This window comes from Merops nubicus, unplaced genomic scaffold, assembly GCF_000691845.1.
Source record: "Merops nubicus isolate BGI_N331 unplaced genomic scaffold, ASM69184v1 scaffold195, whole genome shotgun sequence".
NCBI lineage: Eukaryota > Metazoa > Chordata > Aves > Coraciiformes > Meropidae > Merops > Merops nubicus.
The window spans coordinates 85138-104790 of NW_008607467.1; the positions used below are offsets into that span (position 1 = coordinate 85138).

General features: G+C 39.5%; 1 protein-coding gene across 1 annotated transcript in view; it reads left to right on the forward strand.

The window, feature by feature from the left end:
- Positions 1–19653, forward strand: part of LOC103772597 (RNA-binding motif, single-stranded-interacting protein 3) — a 352252-nt gene that overhangs the window by 21838 nt on the left and 310761 nt on the right. The window contains exon 2 of the mRNA XM_008939933.1: positions 6330–6388. Coding sequence (XP_008938181.1) covers positions 6330–6388 — 59 coding nt within the window. The remainder of the gene's footprint in view (positions 1–6329; positions 6389–19653) is intronic.

The following is a 19653-nucleotide window of genomic DNA, read 5'->3' on the forward strand; positions in this document are numbered from 1 at the left end:
CTCATAGATGCTTCAGCATTCATTACTGTCTGCTTAAAACTGGACTCCTGACTGCGTTCTTAGGAAGAGGAATACATGGTCTGAGTTTCAAAATTGCCAAGCAACACCTGTCCTTAGAGAGTTCAGTGCTAATGACTTGGGAGCCCTTCTGAAAGTGCAGGACCATTTTAGATGTACAACCAAAGGATTTAAGAGGTGCACCGCTCCCCTCAGCCCTCTCATTCCCCTTTTCTGTGGCATTTTTGAAACTCTTGGACAAGTTGTTACTCTAAATTGCTGTATTAATTTGTATTATGTTTAGTGGAGGAATGATTTTTGTATACTTGACAGACAGACTGAAGTAAGTAGAGAAGACAGAGCAACCAGATGTTAAACTGTTACAGAAGTATGGTTTTGTTAATCCAGTACACCGTAGGTTTCTTGCAAATACCTCCTTCTGCTTATTCCTCAAGCCATGCCCTGGTCTGTGAAAATAAAAGGTGCTCTAAATGGCATGAATTTTTTTATTGAATTTTGTGTGAATAAAAAAGTTTACTGTTAACATTTCCTTTTTTAATTAAAAATAGAGAGAAACGACAAAAAACAGCTCAGTCATAGATAGAATAGTAATCTCTTGTATTATTGAGAAAACATACAAGCATTTAAAATGTCGTGCAGTAGATGAAATGCCCAGAAATGATCATGGAAATCAGAGTTTTCATTGAATGAATTTCTCTTTCGTGTGTATTTGGATGTCCTAAGTTCATGTAGCAGTATACTACAGAAGTAACTTCTCTGAGAAACCCAGCAACAGTTCTTTCTGTACTTTAGGCCTTTATAATGTGGACATTTTTTTTTCTCCTGAAATCCACGATTCTCCTAATAGAGTCTGCTTTAAACAAAATAAACCCAGTTATGCTATTTATATATTAATTCAGAAGAATGAAAGAGCCTCAGAGTTGCTTATCTAAATCCAATTACTCCTGGTCAAATTCATCCCTGTAAAAAAGTTCCCAAGATAAAAGCATATATTACCTAAATGCCCAGAAATGCATACTGTTTTCAGCTGAGTGAATTGTGCTCTGAGCAAGGCATGAGGCCTTGAGTGAACCCTAATGCTGGGGATATAATTATTAAGCTCTGAACTTGGAAATTACATGGTAACTCTGTTGTTTTAACTAAGCAAGGAAGAACTCTGCACAGTGGTAACTTGGGTTTAAATCCAAATCCCAAGCTTCACTTTTATTTAAAACATAGGAGCAGTAACTGGAGTTGGACAAAAGCTGTGTTTTGTACCTGCCTGTGCACCCACCAGCTTATAGGTGAGGGTGGCAGCGTGTGCGTAGCACTGTTGGGCGAGTGGCGAATGACTCGGCCTGCCCGCTCCGATGGCCTTTTTCTGTTGCTGGGCTATCCCAGAGACTTTTGTTTTCCATAATGCAGTGGGAAAGCTGAAAAGGCTGAGTGGCCCGAAGCAGTGTGGCCTCCCAGGAAGTCGGTTCCTTGGCTCAGCAGTTCCCAGTGGCGGCTGTCCCTCAGCAGGCTTCCCACCTGTGTGTACCGCCTGCCAGCAGTGGGGTGGGCCACACCTGGATCCTCTGCCTTGAGCTAGCCCCCAGCTAAATATCACTTGCCTTCTAACCCTCGTCGCCTACTTGCTTTCCCTGCATCCCCAGCTTGCTAAAGGCAGAAGCAGAAATGGCTCAAATCCTCTGTGTGATGTGAAGCAGCAAATTCTGTCCTTTTGTGATTAGCGTACACAAGGAGTGGAGCTCCAGCACCTTGCAAATGGTATCACTTGCACGTGAAGTGCTTCTTTCAGGAGCTATCTCCATTTTAACAGCAGTTATCAAGTAACTTCTCAGGAGCGACCAGGTCAAGCTTTGTCTGCAGTCTAAGTGCTGATCGACTGTCGGCCTGCTAGCTCTTGAAACAATCTATTGATACTGCAACTCTGATGTGCGTTAAGGCCTTATTTTTCATTGCTTGTATCCTTCCTGAGTCTGCTGAGTAATCAGAAAATGTGAGGTGCCGTGGGATGGGGCTCTTGAGGGGGGTTTTTGATATTGCTCTGTAGCTGGGACACTAAGCACGGAGGTTGGTTCTCTCTGCACAGCAGTGGGCAATCTTCACATAGTCTGATGTCTGTTACTGCTGTTTCTGAGTGAAGTGTTTTTAAGTGACCTTTGTAATTTTAATGGTGGGCGTGAGATGACTTAAACAATGTCACCCAAACTGATATATACAAGAGAAAGTAAAAACGTTTATGTTTGTAAGAAGGTATTTCTGCCCCCAAATTAATGTTCCCTTGGAATGTAGGAATGGCTGCCCTGAGTCAGACAGGAATTTGTTTCAGCAGCTGTGGAGGTGCCTGATGTTAAAACAGGGACAACATGTGATGATACTACTCTGATATCCTGTCCTAGTTTCTGGCAGTATGGGACTTCCAAGGCCACACATGTTTTTGCTTTTAATTTCATTGCAGATTTTCCATCCTGGAAGCTGTCCTTTAGGTTTTTGTAGAGACAGGGTCTTTGGGGCACCAGCACAAGCTGTGGCAATGAGTTTCACAAGTGACTTTCCATTCTGGGGAAGTAGAGCACTGCAGTTTTTAAACCTTATAATTTTATTGACAGTCCTTATGTATTTTGGGAAACAACGAAGACAACTAGTCATCATCTCGCTGCACAGGTCCTTTAATGAGTTGAAGTCCTAGTCTGTGTAGTTGCTCCTGACATGGAAGCTCTTTCAGATATCTGTCCACCTGGTTTTAAATGAAAATTATTACACAGAAAAGTATGAAAAGCGTGACTGAAAGCATAAGGGAGTAAAAGGATTTAAAAAACCCAAAACATATAAACAATATTGTTTGTGCTTACTATGTATTTAGATAACACTTCAGGAAGAGTGCAATGAAAAAGAACACACAGTGTATGTCTGGAAATCTTTTGAATAGTGATTTCAGTTCAGATGTTAGTTAGAAACGTTCTTGATGTAACCATCTCACAGATTCGTTATGTCATTTCCCTTGGATATTGTGATGCACGTTATCCTTAATGATAGAGTCATTACGTTGAAGGGTCAGTAGTAAGGCATCAAAATCCACTCAATTACACAATTATCTTTTTCTGACTAGAATTTTTGTTTCAAAATCTTTGAAAGAATACCTCTGTGCACCGTAACTGAGGAGGAATTTAAATGCTTCTTATATTTTCTTATGACAAGCAAACCATACCTGGTATCTTTTACTGTGATATCAGTAGTTTGTAGAACAGAGGTGTGCAGGCTGTTGAATGTTATAGTAGTTTCAATTTAAATAGAAGAGAACAAGAAGCCGGCTCTTGTGATGCACTTTATCCTTGTTTCTGTGGGTATTCTCATTGAAAAATACATTTTTGGTACTTGTGTGAATGAAATCACAGTTGAAAGTCGCACAAACAGAAAGCCAAGCAGCTTTGGAGAGGATACATAGCTTAATATTACTCTCCATGCATGCAAGAAGGTAATATGATTACATTTGGAGGAGCAAAATACCTTCCTGATTTCACATAGCATACAAACTAACATTCTTCATCAAAACTGATGTTCTGAGTACTGTAAAATAATTACTTGAAATATTTAGGAAAGCAATGTCCAAATTAATTCCAATTGCTTTCGTGTGCTAGCACTCAAGGTTTGTAGCAGTAGATTAAATTGCCTGCATATGGCTAATTGCCTATAACAGTGTTTGTTATTGTGGTGGCTCTTACACTCTGATGTCTGTTTTTGCAAATGTGAAGGTGTACATGTAACTTTACGTGAGGGAGGAAACCTCTCCTGGACTGGACAGAATTACTTCTGTGAGGAAAATTTCTAGTGTAACTAAGTGTTTGCAGGATCACAGTATGTAGAAAATAACTCTGGAAATCTGTTATAAAAGCAGTGGAACCACAAAAGCCTGTTCCTGTTGGCAAGAAGTGTTAACTTCTAGCTCTCACGTGACTTGGATTAAACAACATATCAATTCATTAGGAGGGGCTGGACTGAAATGGAGGCTGGGTGTTAGTTTTTGTTGGCGGAAGTTTAGGTAGGGGTTGTGTTTTATTTGAGGTTGTTGTGGGCTAGCCGCTGATTTTTGTTGGATTCTTGTTCCATGTATCTGTCAGAGGCCCTTTACTGTACAAGATAGGCATGTTTTTGCATGTTTTTCATGTATTTGATTTTAAATATAAATAAATCATATAAATGAAGATGCACTACATGGGCCAGATTTCCTGTTGGGTAAGTTGGCCCACTGAACCACCATAAATCACACTGGCAGAGAATTTGACTTTGCATTCTTAAGATATGTACTCTAATGTCTTTGAGGCCAAAATCAACTTCAGGTATTACCATGAAGAATTATAAAATTAAGTGGAACATAGTGAATACAAAGGCCCCAATTCTGGAAACACAAGAGGTTAGAAAAGCGTGTGTGCTCATGGTTAACATTAAATTTGTTACATATGTGTTTGGAGAGAAGCCATCTATGCCAAAATAGACTCACAACTACCTGCCCATGTACCTGTCACGGTGGAGTGTACAATGGATTACACCCACCTTCAGAGCACAAACTCCTGTGTGTCTACAGAGCCACCAAAAAAAGGGAGCCTGTGGAGCATAGGGAGGCTTTTATGATTTTTTTTTTTTTTTCCCTAAAAGATTGCTGAATTTTGAGTCTTAACTTAGATTTCACAAACTATTCATGTCTTTAGGTCAGTTTGCCTCCTGACTGATTTCAGTCTGAAGTAAAACAAAGCAAAGCATGTTTTTCCTCCCCACAATGAAAGTCAAGTGGAAACAAACGCCTTCGTGGCTTCTTAGGGGAATTAAGTTTCCATGACTTTGCATCAGTCATGGAAACAGAGTAAAAAGAGATGGAGAGACAGTGGTCTTCATCTAAAGCTGAGTGGTTATGTGTCAGTCAGTGTGAAAACCAGCTGAGAACTTTGTCAGGCACAAAACTGGCTCAAATCTTTTCTCCTAGTACCAAAAACTGTGTTTAGGTGGGCTCTTCTCAGTCTTTCCTGTTGGTGCTGCTTCCCCTTCATGATATTTAGATGTTTGCAAATTTATATTGCTTTTAGTAAAGGTTAGCCAAATAAAAATTGTTCTGCAATATACTTCAGTAGTTTATAATAGGTGAACTGTTGGTTGTTCGCCATGTGTGTTGCTTTACCATTAGAAGATACAATTGTATTATAAACTGTTATATTAATGCATCCTTCATTGATGGTGAAGTTTGTATTCCATGGGAACGTCTTCCAAATGAAAGCCCAGTCTATGAGAGTACCAGTAATGCTTTTTAAAAAAAACTCTGGGAAAGGACATTTTAGAGGAAGTCCTCTCCAATAAAGCAGAGACCAAGACATATCAGTGACTTGAGAAATAAAATTATTTTCCGTATTTTCCTGAAGGCTTATATTCAACTGTAAATGCCATCTTCTGTGATCTTTTATTAGGGTTTTGTTATACTTACTATTAAGTTTGTATTTTTAGTCTTAACCTCTGTGAGGTAAAGACAGATATCTATTCTGTGGTCTAGTTGCTTAATGCAACAAGTTGTAGCTGCCTAAATTTCATCTTCGTCACACTGATTCTACCAAACTGCAGTGCAGTACCATGCTATCTACTGAAGGTAACAGAAATTAAAATAAGTATTAACATTAATCTTTGGAAGAGCTAGAAGATGCACATAAACCTCAAAGCTTCTGTTTATCCAAAACAGAAGTTTAGAGTGTATATGTGCAGGCATGGATGCACACATGAGCACAGTTGTGTGTGCATGCATGTAAAAAAATGACTGTAATTCCTGCCGTTTTGTTAATTCTGGAGGAATCTGGTCCATCTGCATTAAAACAAACCATGTTTGGCAGCTAAAAATGAAAATATAAAAAATGAAAAAAATATTTCTAAGCAGGTAGAATTAATTTAAAAAAAGCAACGTCTTTACTAGTGCAGAAGTCTGATTCTGGTTTAGCAGAGGACTTAGTAGTGTTGGCTTGATGGCTGGACTTGATGATCTTACAGGTCTCTTCCAACCTAAAGGATTCTATGATTCTAAGTCCTGAAGCCCTTACTTATAATTGGGATTTCTGCTGATTGTGCAGCACGGTGACCAGAGCTGGACAGGCTGTGGCAAACGACCGGTGCTTTCAGATGAACTCTAAAGGTGTTTGCTGAACTACAGTGGCAGAAGGAACCTCTCCAGGAGCATCAGGCAAATATTTTTCAAACGCACTAGATCTCTTCCTAGTATACTTGTGCAAAAATAACTATATACATTATTAAAATATAATAACGCATATTTCTGTATTTTGTTTTCTCCATAGGTATGGGAAAATTGTATCCACAAAGGCAATTCTTGACAAAAACACAAATCAGTGCAAAGGTATGTGCAAAACATCTGCCCTGTCAGTTCATTGTCTGTGTGAATGATTGACTGGTGGCTTGACTGCCAATGCTCTGGCTCCAACTGTGCCATCGACATAATGTATGATGTATTACAAACGTATTTAATAATGCCAAAGCTTTGAGTTGTGTTTCCAGTAACATTGCTCATTAATTTTTTTCATTAACAAACAAAATGAAAATCACAAATCAGAACAAGTATCAAATTGCTTCAGCAGAAAAGTAAATTACCTTCTAACTACATAGTGCTGTCTGATTTGAATGATATCATCAGTGATGCAAATTGATTTTGTATATAAAAATGAAAAATGTTTGGGAAAAGTTTCCCAAGCAAAACCTCATTTAATTTTTCTATTTTTGTGAAGTCTTGGCCTACACTATTGGAAGAAGAAAATATTCTTTATGACACAAGTAGATCCACAAGTTGCAATACCAAGATATGAAAATGATTCCCTTTCCAATTTTATGTTCTTAATTTTCCAACCAATGCATGAAAACATTTATTTAGTGAATTATAGCATGTTATTTGTAGCTATATGTTATGTGTGGCTGTATTTGCCTAGATAAATGTTGACTAACTTGTCTAGTAGTATCTCAGTATTAGAATTATGCATTTACAGGCATGAAGAGTCATCAAGTCTCTGGGGGAGAAGCTCTGCTTTAAAATGACTATAACTTTACACTAGTGATATACAGAATCCTTTGAAGTAATAAGATCTACTAAAGTGGGTTCTTCTGAATAAGAAGCACATTCTGGACAGCATTTCTACATGAGTTAGTAAAAAGAAAGCCTTGCAGTACAACAGTATTTCATGAGTAGCCACAGATAGTGTGCAAAGAGAAGCAGCGGGGGAAGACATTTGGGGAAATTATGAGGTGGGGCAAAATCCTGCCAGCTGTACCAGTGATGTTCTTGCAGGCTGTTGAAGTGTATGCCTCTACTGTTGCCTGCCACAGCAGCCTTCATTAGCCACTCAAGAGAAAAGCATGCTGGAAGACTCCAGTTGTAGTCTAAGAAAACTCCACCAAGCCGATCGGTCATGGGCCATCTTCAGAAGTGATGCTGCTGGACATGAATTTTCCTTCCTTGGGAGCACTGTTCTGACAGGCTTCTAATTACATCCACTCTTTCTGTATTTCCTTGAATATTACACCAGGAACAAAACCTGGTTGGTTTGGTTTGGGTTTTTCTGTTTTGCTTTGGTTTGATTATAACGTGAAGAAATACCCTTGTGGGAAGACAGGCTGGGCCAAGTGCAGAGAGCCCTGGCAGGGTGGCTGGGAGGGTACAGAGGTGAGTGCTGCAGTTTCAAAGCTGGGAGGAGACTGATGTGTCTGCTGCTGGCTGCTGCGTGGCCAGGAGATTTGAGTTTTGGAGGCAAGTTGCAGTGTGGGGAGCTACAGGGAGAGAGAGACTTGCAGCATGATGGGACTACAAAGGGTCTGAATGAATCAATGGTCTCTGAGGTGGTTTAACAGGAAGGAAGGGTGCTGCAGTGGGATAGGAAGGGCTTTGGGGTAGGACTACTTGCAGATAGCACTCAGGTGGAGGGACCTGAGCTGCTCATGTGAGGGATGAGAAATAGGAAGTATGTGATCAGGTAGGTTGGTGTTACCTCTGGAACACTCTTCACTGTCTGACATGGCAGTTAAGATTTTGCTTTGGGGACAGGGACGTGTAGGTCCATGTCACACAGCCATACAAAACTGAGGTGTTTTCTGTTCTCTCATATGTCAAATCCATCCTTTTTTAATCTTTTTTTTTTTCTGAAATTTACTTGTCTGAAATGGTAACACAAATCAAGCAGATGGAGTTGGACTTTAACTGGGCTGTATATTGAATAATGAAATGAAGTCTGTGGGAGAGAGAAGTGTGTTTGTCTCCATTGATCTTGGTTGTCTGAGACCACTGTGTTGTCAGAGTAGATGCTTCAGCTGAATGCCTAAGGGTTGGTGGGAGGAATCTGGGAGAAGTGTGCTTGATGATTGTTCTTAACTTTTTGCTTTGTTTTTGAGTTGGTAACCACTCCACAAACATGGTACCATATGGTCAGAACTCCCTTCTGTTCCCCTTGCCAGCAGTAAACAAGGAGGGGAGTAGAACTGTTTACAAAACACAAAATGTGAAGTGAAAAGATTGTGAAAAATATGAATGGTAGAATTTTGAGAAAGAAAAACATCTGGGTTTGGTATTCTCTATATTGTAGTTAGCTTTGAGATTATTGTAGTAGAGGCCATATAACAGTGAGCTGGAATTTTGTAAGTTTGCTTTCACACTGTTGTATTACACTGTAGGGCAGAGATATTTATTTGTATTTTCAAAGATGGATCTTTATGACATAAGTGGTACCATTAAAAGATCGTAAACATAATTGGATTTATTAACAGTAAGCATTGTGGCATATTAAGAATAGACAATTTGCTGCTTCAAATGCTGGGTACAATTCCCTTCCTCGTCAGTAAGTGTGGGAGAAAAATAAACAACCAAAAAACAGGCTTCCCAGGAATCAGAAGTGGAAGGGACCTGAGGAGGTCAGGACCTGCCTTGGGGTAGGTTCAGCTCTAACCCAGTGCTGAAGGGTGCTCTGTAACCTTTGCTCAAAGACTTCCAGTGGTGGAGATACCTCAAGCTCCTCAGGCAATCTGTGATTGCACTCCCTCGCCTCACTATAATGAAGCGTTCCTAATGTCTAAACTTGATGCAATTTAAGCCTATTGCTTCTTTTCTTATCCCCAGTAGACATGCAGAACAGTTTATTCCTTTCCTCTTTGCAGCAGACATACGTATTTGAAGACTGCTATGCATCTGCTCTGTCTTTTCCTTAGACTAAACACCTGTCCTTTCACTTTTTCCTTAAAGGCAATTTAAGTTTCTGATTATATTGCACTTCTCTGGATTCTCTCTAATTAGTTCACTTCGTACTTGAAGAGCTTAGAGCCCGACATAGGATATCAGAAGGCCTAAATCTTGCTGTTTTAAATAGTGTGGGGAGGTTATTCATTTGTCTTCCCTGTGATCACATGACTCTCCTTGCTGTGGTTTAACCCCACGCAGCACCGCTCAGCCCCTCCGTCCTCCAGTGGCATGGAGGGGACAATCAGAAGAGTAAAAGGGAAAACTCATGGGTTGATATCAAGACAGTTTAACAGGTAAAGCCAAAGCTGTGCACACACTCAAGGCAAACCAAGGAATCCATTCACCCTTCCCACTGGCAGGCAGGGGTTCAGCCATCTTCAGGGCGGCAGGCTCCCTCATAGTGTAATGGTTACTTGGGAAGACAAACACAGTACCTCTGAATGTCTTCCCCCAGCTATTTATGCTGGTCATGATGTCATATGGACTGAAATGTGCCTTTGGTCAGTTGGGGTCAGCTGTCCAGCTGCATCCCCTCCCAACTTCATGTGCACCCCCAGCCTGCCCACTGGTGGGGTGGGGTGAGACACAGAAAAGGCCTGGACTCTGCAAGCACTGCTGAGCAGTAACGAAAACATCCCTGTATTACCAACTCTGTTTTCAGCACAAATCCAAAACAAAGCCCTGTATCAGCTACTGTGAAGAGAATTAACTCCATCCCAGCCAAAACCAGCACACTCTTCTTTGCTGATATATCCATGTAAATAACTCTGTGTATTTAAGATATAGATACATTTTTGAGGCACAGGGTGTTGCATGAGCACAACAGTGCTGATTTATGCTAAGAGATTCTCTGCAGCCCCTGCTTCTGTTATTCTTTTCTCCAGTGCTGCTGCCAGCCAGACATTCCTTATTGTGTGCTCTGCACTGTTGATTATTCCCTCCTAAGGCTAGTACTTTTCATTTGTCTGTGTTGAACTTTATCCTATTTTTTTCCAAGCTACTCCTTAATTTGCTAAGATTATTCTCAAATCTTAAGTCTCCAGAGTGTTTGCAGCACTTACCTCTGTAGTATCCTCTTCACAGTTAATAAATGGTTTCTTTAATCCACTGGACAAGATAATTTGGAAAAGACTGAATAATAACAGACCTGGGGAACACTTTTAAGGAAACCATCTCACTATACCAGGTAGTGTAACACTGAGCCATTGAGAACTTCTATTTTAAATTGGATCTGCTAATCAGTTTGGCACGTACATCATGGGAGTTCTAGCTAGACTGTATTTCTCCCATCTGCTCCACTTAGGAGAGACAACCAAGGTTTAACAAAAATATACTGTATTTACCTATCCATAAGACCAGTTACCTGCTTCTAGGTGGAAGTATGATGTGGCATTGTTTATTCTTGCTAAGTTCATGCTGAACGATACTGATCACCTGTTACTCTTGAGGGCCTTTAAAGGGATTTATATGACTATTTGCTCTAAGATCTTTCCAGAAGTTGAAAGTCTGTCTAATCCAATACACTGGAACACTGGAGCCTGCATCCATTCCGTATTCTTTATTAAAAAAAAAAAAAAAAAAAGGTATAAGATACCTGGTTAAATGAACACATCATCCTGTGATGTGTATCCAGTGCAGTAGGGTAGATGCTGGTGGAAAGTACATGATGGAAATAGTTATCGTATGACTGGAGATTTCAGAAACTATTCTGGTGTCATTTGTGTGTTGACCAAGGTATAGAGTAGAGCTGAAAGTAGAAAATAGTTAATATAGCAAAGAAATAATTTTGATTAGCCCATGTAACAGCAGATCTGTTACAACACATTACTGCTTAGCAAGAACTGCTAGATTTCCTCTCGGAAAAATGAGAAAAAAACTCTGCAATGGACTTTAAGTCAAGTATTCCTCAGATTTTCAAAAAGACGCCCACTACATTCCTGTCATGCTAAGAAATAGTGTTATCTGAGGATTCTTCCCTAGTATGAATTAAGCAGTTGGGTCTAAAGTAATCATATATGCTGCAAAGAAGTTCACTAGGGAAACCTTTTGACGTAACCTCTCATTTTCAGATTGCTCTTTGTTGGTGGTATAACTGCTAAGTGAGGCAGAGGAGAAGCAACAATCACCCTGTAATAGAACAATATATAAAAAAAATAAGCACAATCATGACAAAATGACTAGAGATCACTGAACAAAGCAGGGAACAATCCCATATGGAGAGTAATGAAAAACAGACACATGATTCATTCAGATGTTCAAACACAAAAACGCTAATGAACAAGTCAGAGAGTTTTGGCTGCTTTTGCTCTTTCCCCTTTCCCTCCCCTCTTTCCTTCTCCTCCTTGCACATTTCCCTTCTGGGTCTACTGTATTTGCTGATCTAAAAAGTAGGGGAAACGAAGCAAAAGGAACCATTCAGGAGAAGCGTTAATCTGACACGCGTAGCCTCCTCTCCTTCCAGCCCATGCCCCCCGCCCTCTCCAGACTGGCTTGCCTTTGACAGACCTACATGCTCAGGGCTGAGGGAGTGAGTAATGGTTGTTTCACAGTACAGTTTCCATACCTCATAGCAATGGAATACAGAACAGTTAATCTGCCAAATACACAAGCCCATTTCTTAGAGTATGAATTACTGTCATCTGCATCTGCCCTTGCAGACACTTTAATTGCATGCATGCAGATTTACTTCCTGGTTTAATCAGGAGCTCATATGATTTTCAGCATTTTACTAGAACCTTAGAAGATGAGCACAGGAGAATGGCTAAAAGTCTGAAATCCCACCTGTGGGATATTTTTTTTTTTTTTGAATAAATAAAACCTATGAATCACAGTAATGTGTAAGAGACAAACACTTTAACTGCATGTTCTTCATTTTATGTATATTTTTTCGAACCATGCGTGACTTGATTTATTAAATAGCAGTATTTGTCCTAAGAGGGAAATGTGCCTCACATGATGAGGGGAACTACAGAGATTCCATTTATAATTTTAATATTTCATTATGACATTTTTCTTGTTGAGAAATGTTAGCAATGATAAATTCATTTTTAAAATATGAAGACAAGGGTTGCAGATATGCAGTCATTAGGATTGTAGTGGGTTTATGGTAAAAAAATGCTGTGAGTCAATCTGCATTAACCCACCACGTATCACATACAATTTTAGTTCTCCAGTTGCCTTACTATTTTGAGACCAGGGCTTAAAATTTACCGTGACCTATTTTATAAATTGATAGCTTATTTGTGTAACAAAATGGGATAACTGGAGGCTTACTATAAGTGTGGGAGATAATTGGAATGGCATGATAAAGTGGTGCTTCATAGCTCCTGAAAGGAGACTGTCCTGCCTTGTTTCGATGCTGCTACTCATCTGCTTAAGTTCACCAGCATCCCTAATGCATTGGAGCTTAATGAGCTGGAGGCTTCTGCTCTGGTGTTCTCAGAAACAAATCTTATAAGCATATAGTAAATACACCTTGGAGCTTACACTAGCCAAAATACTTTCATAACTTTAAATTTTAGAAATTAATGTTTTTGTACGTATTCTATGAAAGCAAAATGTTATTGGTGATCATATGAAACTATGCATCTTCGCTTGATATTTATTAATTTCTATTATACTTGAGATGGCACAGTTTTGTTGTGATAGCAATGTGAAGCAAGTCTAAGTAAAATAATAAGCTAGCGAAGAAAGAGCTAAGCTGCATAGAGAGAAATTTAGTTAATAAATTTTATTTATTGGGAATAAGCTTAAATTGCAATAACTGTGCTGTGTTATTTATGACTCTCAGAATTGCCATTTTGAGGGAAAAAAAATCCAGCCAAGTAGGTCTGTGCCTGATCACAGACTGTAAACAGTTCACACTAGGAGGGCATGCACAGCGTGCTTCAAGAGGAAATGGATCTTGTAGAAAGTAAATAATTTGTAAAACAGACTTATTTAATTTTGAAACTCTAGACTTGTGTAACAAATCCATCTTATTTTTGATGCTGGGGTAGACAGTAGATGTGATTTTTTTGTCCATTAGTTTTGTTTGCTTGTTTGAATTTCTTTTTTGTGTTGTATTTGTGATCCACTCTGAAGTTTTATGTAATCAGTGGCATAATATTTCAAAGTTATTAAAAGTGTAGCAATATGGAATATTTTAATTCAGCAGGTTTTCTGACAGTGAGGTGTTTGTGAAGGCTGGGTAGATGCTAAGTGTGGGTAGACACTCAGCAAGTTTTGTCTGTGGCTCTGCTGATCCATCGCACTACCAACCTGTAGCAGCCCCAAATAATTTGGACCTTCTGGTTTTAGATATCTTGAACAGAAAGCCCAAACTACACTGCCAAAATTGTGCCAATTTTGGTTAGCAAGCCAGTTGATAAACTTGTATCTCCTGAGTTAGAAGGACAAGGTTTTCAGCAGTGTCACAAAGTTTCCATTGCAAAACAGTAAGAAGAAGAAAAAGGAAAAAAAAAAAAAAAAATTTGCCATTCTGAGTTTTTTGATCACAAGAGATAGATATACTTAAACATCATGAAGTTGGTTGTTTAAAATTTGTTAATATTTGAGGGGGGTTAGTTTGTTTTCTTTTTTTGGAAACTTTAGTTTTGCCTCTGTGTTTTTTATAATGAAAGGTTGACTTTTTTTTTTTTTTTCCCCCCTGTTTAAATTAAGAAGTGATATTACTATGTAACCACAGAGGAGACAAGTCTTTGGGAAACAGACCTAAAGAACACCTCTAAACACTCTAAAGGGAGGCATGTATCACAATAAAATGGAAAGAGTTGCCTATAAGAAACCATGAGGTTGTTCACTCATGGATGAAGTGCTGTAAGTTCACATCCTACTGGATCAAGTTAAAGCTTGGTTGATCTGTAGACTCATGAACTGTGGTTCTCTGTAAATCTGACCATTTTAAGAATTTACCAGAAAGTAGATGGGCAGGTGGGGGAGGAAGTGCATGTATGTGTTCAAAGTACATATGTAGCTATACTCTTAAACTTATAGATGACGTGTTTAGGTAGCATAAGGAAGCAGTGGTGGCAGTGTGTGATACTGTTGGGTGAACTGTTTTCCTGGCACCTGTTGGGTTGGCCAACAAGCATTACATGTGTTGGCAAATGTGCAAGCATTTCACAAAATCTCACTTTTGCTTGGAGGTAGAGATTCTTCTCTTTGTATATTTTCGATGCTTTCCACATCTGCTGAGGTGAAACAGGAGAGGATTTGGTGAGTCATGCCAAGCAAGTCATCATAGCTGGAGCATGCCAGCACTGGCCCCTGCCCTGCTGTGGTGAGGAGACATACCCGCCTCCACGTCTGCAAAATGTCACTGCACCTCAGAAGACATTCCTGACTGTGTCTAACAGTGCTCTGTCTCAATCAAGCCCTCTAAAAATTGCATATTGAGTTTAAGGCCTGGTCCTCTACAGAAAAAACTCCTGTTTAATTAGTTCCCTAGATGCTTTTTAAAATGGCTTCTTTGCAATTAAATAAAATATTTCCTGGTTTATTATATTTTCATAAATGAACTCATGGCCTAACAAATATTTTCTGTAAGGAGACACAAGATGCTCAAGTATTCTGTGACATATCTAATCTGTGATTATTCTTAATTTACTCCTTCCAAAATTTGCGGGCCCGTATCACTGGCAAATAATTGGTTTAACTTTGTTTCCTTCCAGAGAAATACAAAAGTAAAATTTCCATTTATACACAGTGATTAATATTTTGATTCATTAGTCTGTATAAAACTTTACCAATAGCTTGGCATGTGTTTGAAGTGCATTTTGGGACTGAGTAATGTTAGTAGGCTCTTAGTGGTCTCAGCAGACTTGGAAATATCTGTTACATATAACAGAAGTGAGGAGAAGAGATATCTCTTTTTTGGTCTTTGAACAGCAGCTCATAACCAGCTTTGTTGAAAACTTACCTGCAGTGTGTTGACTTTTTCCACTGTCTTGCAGAATCACTTTGTGTAAACTTCTTTTCTCTGCTGCCATGATACAGCATCTCACATACCAGTAAATCTGTTTGGCCTCTGGTTCCTTGGAGGCAGGTCATCTCTTCTAAAAGCAGTGGTACTCTGCTGAGAAGTTAGTTTCTCAGAAGTCACGAGAGCAAGACCAATCAGCTGACCTGTGGAGACCCCCAGGCAGAGGCACAGCAGGATGGTTTTGCTCTGCGCTCTCAAGAGTGTACAGCATATGCATGTGGAAAACAAATGCTTGCTTGGTATGGTGACAGTCTGATAATAAACCAAATTGACAGACTCTTATTGAACGTGGGTACTCAACAGGAACCATTCTGAATCAGATCTGTTAATTATAGTGTGACTTTACTTCTGTAGCATGCCAACAATCAGAGGAGTCACCCTTCACATTTCCCCTATTAGTGCACGTCCCTGGCTTTTGTTTAGAAGAGTAGAACTGTATCACTCAAATGAATTAAGTAAATGTTCTCTTTCTTGGTAGATAATACACTGTGAAAGTAAAACACTATTACACTGCCATCGTTTTTATTAAATCTGTCGTTCTGGGTATTTGAGGGCTGCCTGTGTGCAGATGGTGTAGAGTAGGAATATATATGCAACACAGGAGAAAAATTGTAACCTCTGAAATAAAGATGTAGCTCCCTCAACACTGAAAAAAACCCACCCACACCAGTTCTGAGGAGGGAACTGGTGGGCATTATTAATATTACACTTATCTATTTAGGTTATGGTGGCTGTATAGCAGTAAAGCTCTAGGTGCTAAGTGGTGGCACAAAAAACAATTGTACTCTCTAAAAATTAATTAAAAGACAGCCCTGTCCTATGGACTTTGCAGCCCAGGGCTTTGAAAAAGAGCGGGATCCACAATGAGTTTAGGTACTGTGAGTAATCTTGTGACTTTGAATGGAGTTAAACAATATTTTTCTGAAATACTGAATTCTCCAAAAAATAAAACCCCCACCAGTCTTTCAGATCTCTTGAGAATAGTCATACATTTGGACAACATTTTGTGACTCTTTTCAACCCAGAATATTTTGAGGAGATCTAAACTTACATATGTGAAAAGGAAGAGGCCCATGTTAGAGGTAGTAGAAACAACTCTCTTGGTGAAATAGTTTTTTGTCTGAGTGTGTCTTCCTCATGACCAATGATCAGGTGATGTTTTCTTCCATTAGATGGCAGTGGTGTGATATGTGGTTTCCCTGGACCCCCAAATTGAAAGTTTGATTAAAAAATTACAAATAGTTATTTTTTGCTTTTCTTTTAAACCACACATCTCTTAGTTCCATTGCAGAGTCTCCAAGATGTAAATTTTTTGTTCACACGGAGTTTTATGACATATTGGCCAATTCCAAGCAAAGGTACCAGAGGACTGGACCATTCAAATACTACCAAGTTAAATATTTTCAGAAATCAGGCAGCCATGCAGAGTGGAGACTCTGTGCTCCCGCAGAAGGAAACATGGAATAGTTTTAGTTTTACTCCACATGAAGGAGCCACAGTAAATCACCACTTGCCTATCTGTGGTGGAGCCAGAGCTTGTGCTGGTTTTACCCAAAAAATTGAATTTGGGAGCGAGGTGAGTGTTGGAGAGGAGCGTGGAAGCAGTGAGGGAGGCTTCTGGTGGGGGATTCGAGTTACTGCAGCAAGTTTTAGTGTCACATTTAGGATAGGACATGGGCAGAGACAAGAAAGGTGGGGCTCAAACAATGACAGGCTTTGTTTGCTTCATTTGTTGTAGATTATTCTATCTTATTCTAAACAAAGGAGAAAACTAGGTTATTTAGATTTAATATGATCTCTATAAAGATCTTTCAGCCACATGCCCTTATTGCTTGTGGTATGAATCGTGGTGTTGTTGTTTATTAACTTATTAAATATGGAGCAGTAAACATCATTTATTTTTAAATGAATTCAAATGGTCTTGTTGCCCTTCACGGCTTTTTATTAATTGAATATTTTTGCTAAGCTGTCTGCTTTCAGAGCAAAGGCTTTAGTCAGGAGGTGGAGGTCTATGGGACCTCCATTTAAATGCATGTTATCTCTATGTTAATTGCCTTCATATTTAACCATCCAAGCATGTAGTTCTGCAGAAAGTAAAGGGGTTTGTGGTCAACCTTTAATCACAAAACAGCAAGAAAAAGTCAGAGTGACCGGTTTGCCTGAGGTATCTTGGTTGCTCTTGTCAGTCACTTCAGCTCACAGTAAATTGCAGGGTAAATTCCACATAACTGATAGTACGTAGCTTTAAAAAAAAAGCCACAAAACTGAAGAAAAAAAAATGGGTGTTTAAAATTCGAGTGTCTATTTTTTATTTGTTGCATGTTATCTTGGTTGTTATTTCTTTTTTAATAAAAACAGATTTTATTGCTAGTAGAGATGTCTGTTTCATGACTTTTTTTCTCTAACAGCTATTAAATATACCTTGAGTTCTGGAGACAGGTACATATTTATCAGGTTGAATCAATTTGAGTTCTTACATCAGAAAGAATTGCAGAGCTGCTGCTTGCCATGCTCTACTTTCTTGTGTTGTTACCGTAGAAGTGTTAGAATAGTTACACTTAAAGGAGAGGGGTGTATGCCATACAACAAATAGGGTCTGTCAGTTCAAAAGTTCTAGAGAGGGAGAGGCTGACAGGGAAATATATGTAGATATTTCTAAAGTATATTTTTTGACTTGCTTTTTACTCCTTTTGTAATGATTCCTAGAGTAGGGCTTGCCTTTTTGAACAAACATGGAGCTGACATTTCTACGGACACTTCAAATGGCATAATTTTATAACGTAAAACTGGAATTTTCTCCCATGTGTACTATTACATTTGTCTACATTTAATTTCTTCTACTGGTTTAGTACTAAGTCTCTCAGTTTAATAAAGTCCTTCTGTAGTTCTTCATAGATGCCTCCCATGTTTTCTCTCCTGAATAATCTTGTCACCTTACTGCCTCACATCTTCATGTCATTTAGACACAGGTTGCGCAATATGTGTCCTGGCAAAGCTCCATGTGGAAACCCATTGGTGCCAATCCCCTCTTGTAAGAAAGATCTTGCCCTCTACCCTCGATTTTTATCTTTTAACCAATTGTTTATCCAAGAACATTTCCTCTTAAGCCATGGCTGCTTAGTTTCCTAAGAAATCCTTTGTGAGGGCCCTCTCAAAAGCCTTTGGGAGATCCAAGCAGACTGTATTAGCCAGATCGCCCTTATCCACAGGCTGGTTGACCTTTTCAGAGAACTGCAATAGGTCTGTGAGGCAATCCTACAAAAGCCAGGTTTACTCTTTCCACATACTGCATTTCTATTGATTTTACTCTGTTTCTGTAATTTCTGTAATTTGCCACCAGATTACAGACCTGTAAGTACCCTGACCTTACCTGGGATCTTTACAGAACACTGCCACTATGTACCACCCCCCAGTCCTCAGGTATGAAGTCAGTTTTAGGAAAGAAACTGCAGAGCACTTCTGAATGTGTGTAGTCAGCTCTGGACACTGGAGCTCTGCGAACCGGGAGGGTGAATACCATCTGTTGTTGCAATTTGTTAGTGTTCATTTTTGTCAATTTGTCCTATAACCTCCTCTGTGGTCATTTCAAATTAAGAGTTGCATCTGTTCTTCTGGGCTTCCTAAGCAGCTGCTCTCTGAACACCAGCTAAAAATGTGATCTTTGCATTATATCCCATTTTGCCCAGTCTGTGTAGGGGTAATTTAAATCCTATATGAACTCTCGTTTTCTGCCTCTACTGCTTTTCTGCATCTTCCTCTGCACATTACGGTTGGTGTTGCCATCCTGGCGGCACAGTCAGGAGTACAGAGATAGCTCTCCAGTAATGCAGAACTACCATTCTTCATATGTAGGGCTGGGATTTCAGTTTTGGAGGTTCTGTGCTGCTCACTGCCATACTTAGCCTCATTTCTTCACCATCAGCACAGCCTACTCTGCCTGTGCCATGCATGTCATGTCTTAATGTACAGTGGTCCACTCGTTGCCTTACTTTCAGAGTCTTTTGTGGCATGTACTCCGCTTCACCCATATTATTTTTAGGCTTAAAAAATTAAGGGAGCTGCTAGTATTTCAGTTGTGTTGTCAGCACTGTGTTTGAGTGACTCTGTAGTTACCTTCCATCCCACTACGTCCACTTATCTGGCCTGTTGCTTTGTTTGCAAGAGGGATAGATCTAGTGATCATCCTCTGATTTTCTGCAAAGTTACCAACCCCTCTATCTTTTTGCTTGGTGAGAGAGATATGACACTGCTGGAATACCCTCTGTGAACCTTTTCCTCCTCTCCCTTAGCAGGATTTGGCTGGATTGCTTGGAAATGACATCCCTGAAGGTGCAGATGCTGAATTTCTCTGCTGCATCTAGTCTCTCCTATTTTGCTGTCCTGCTCTCAGGACCCAGAACCTCCT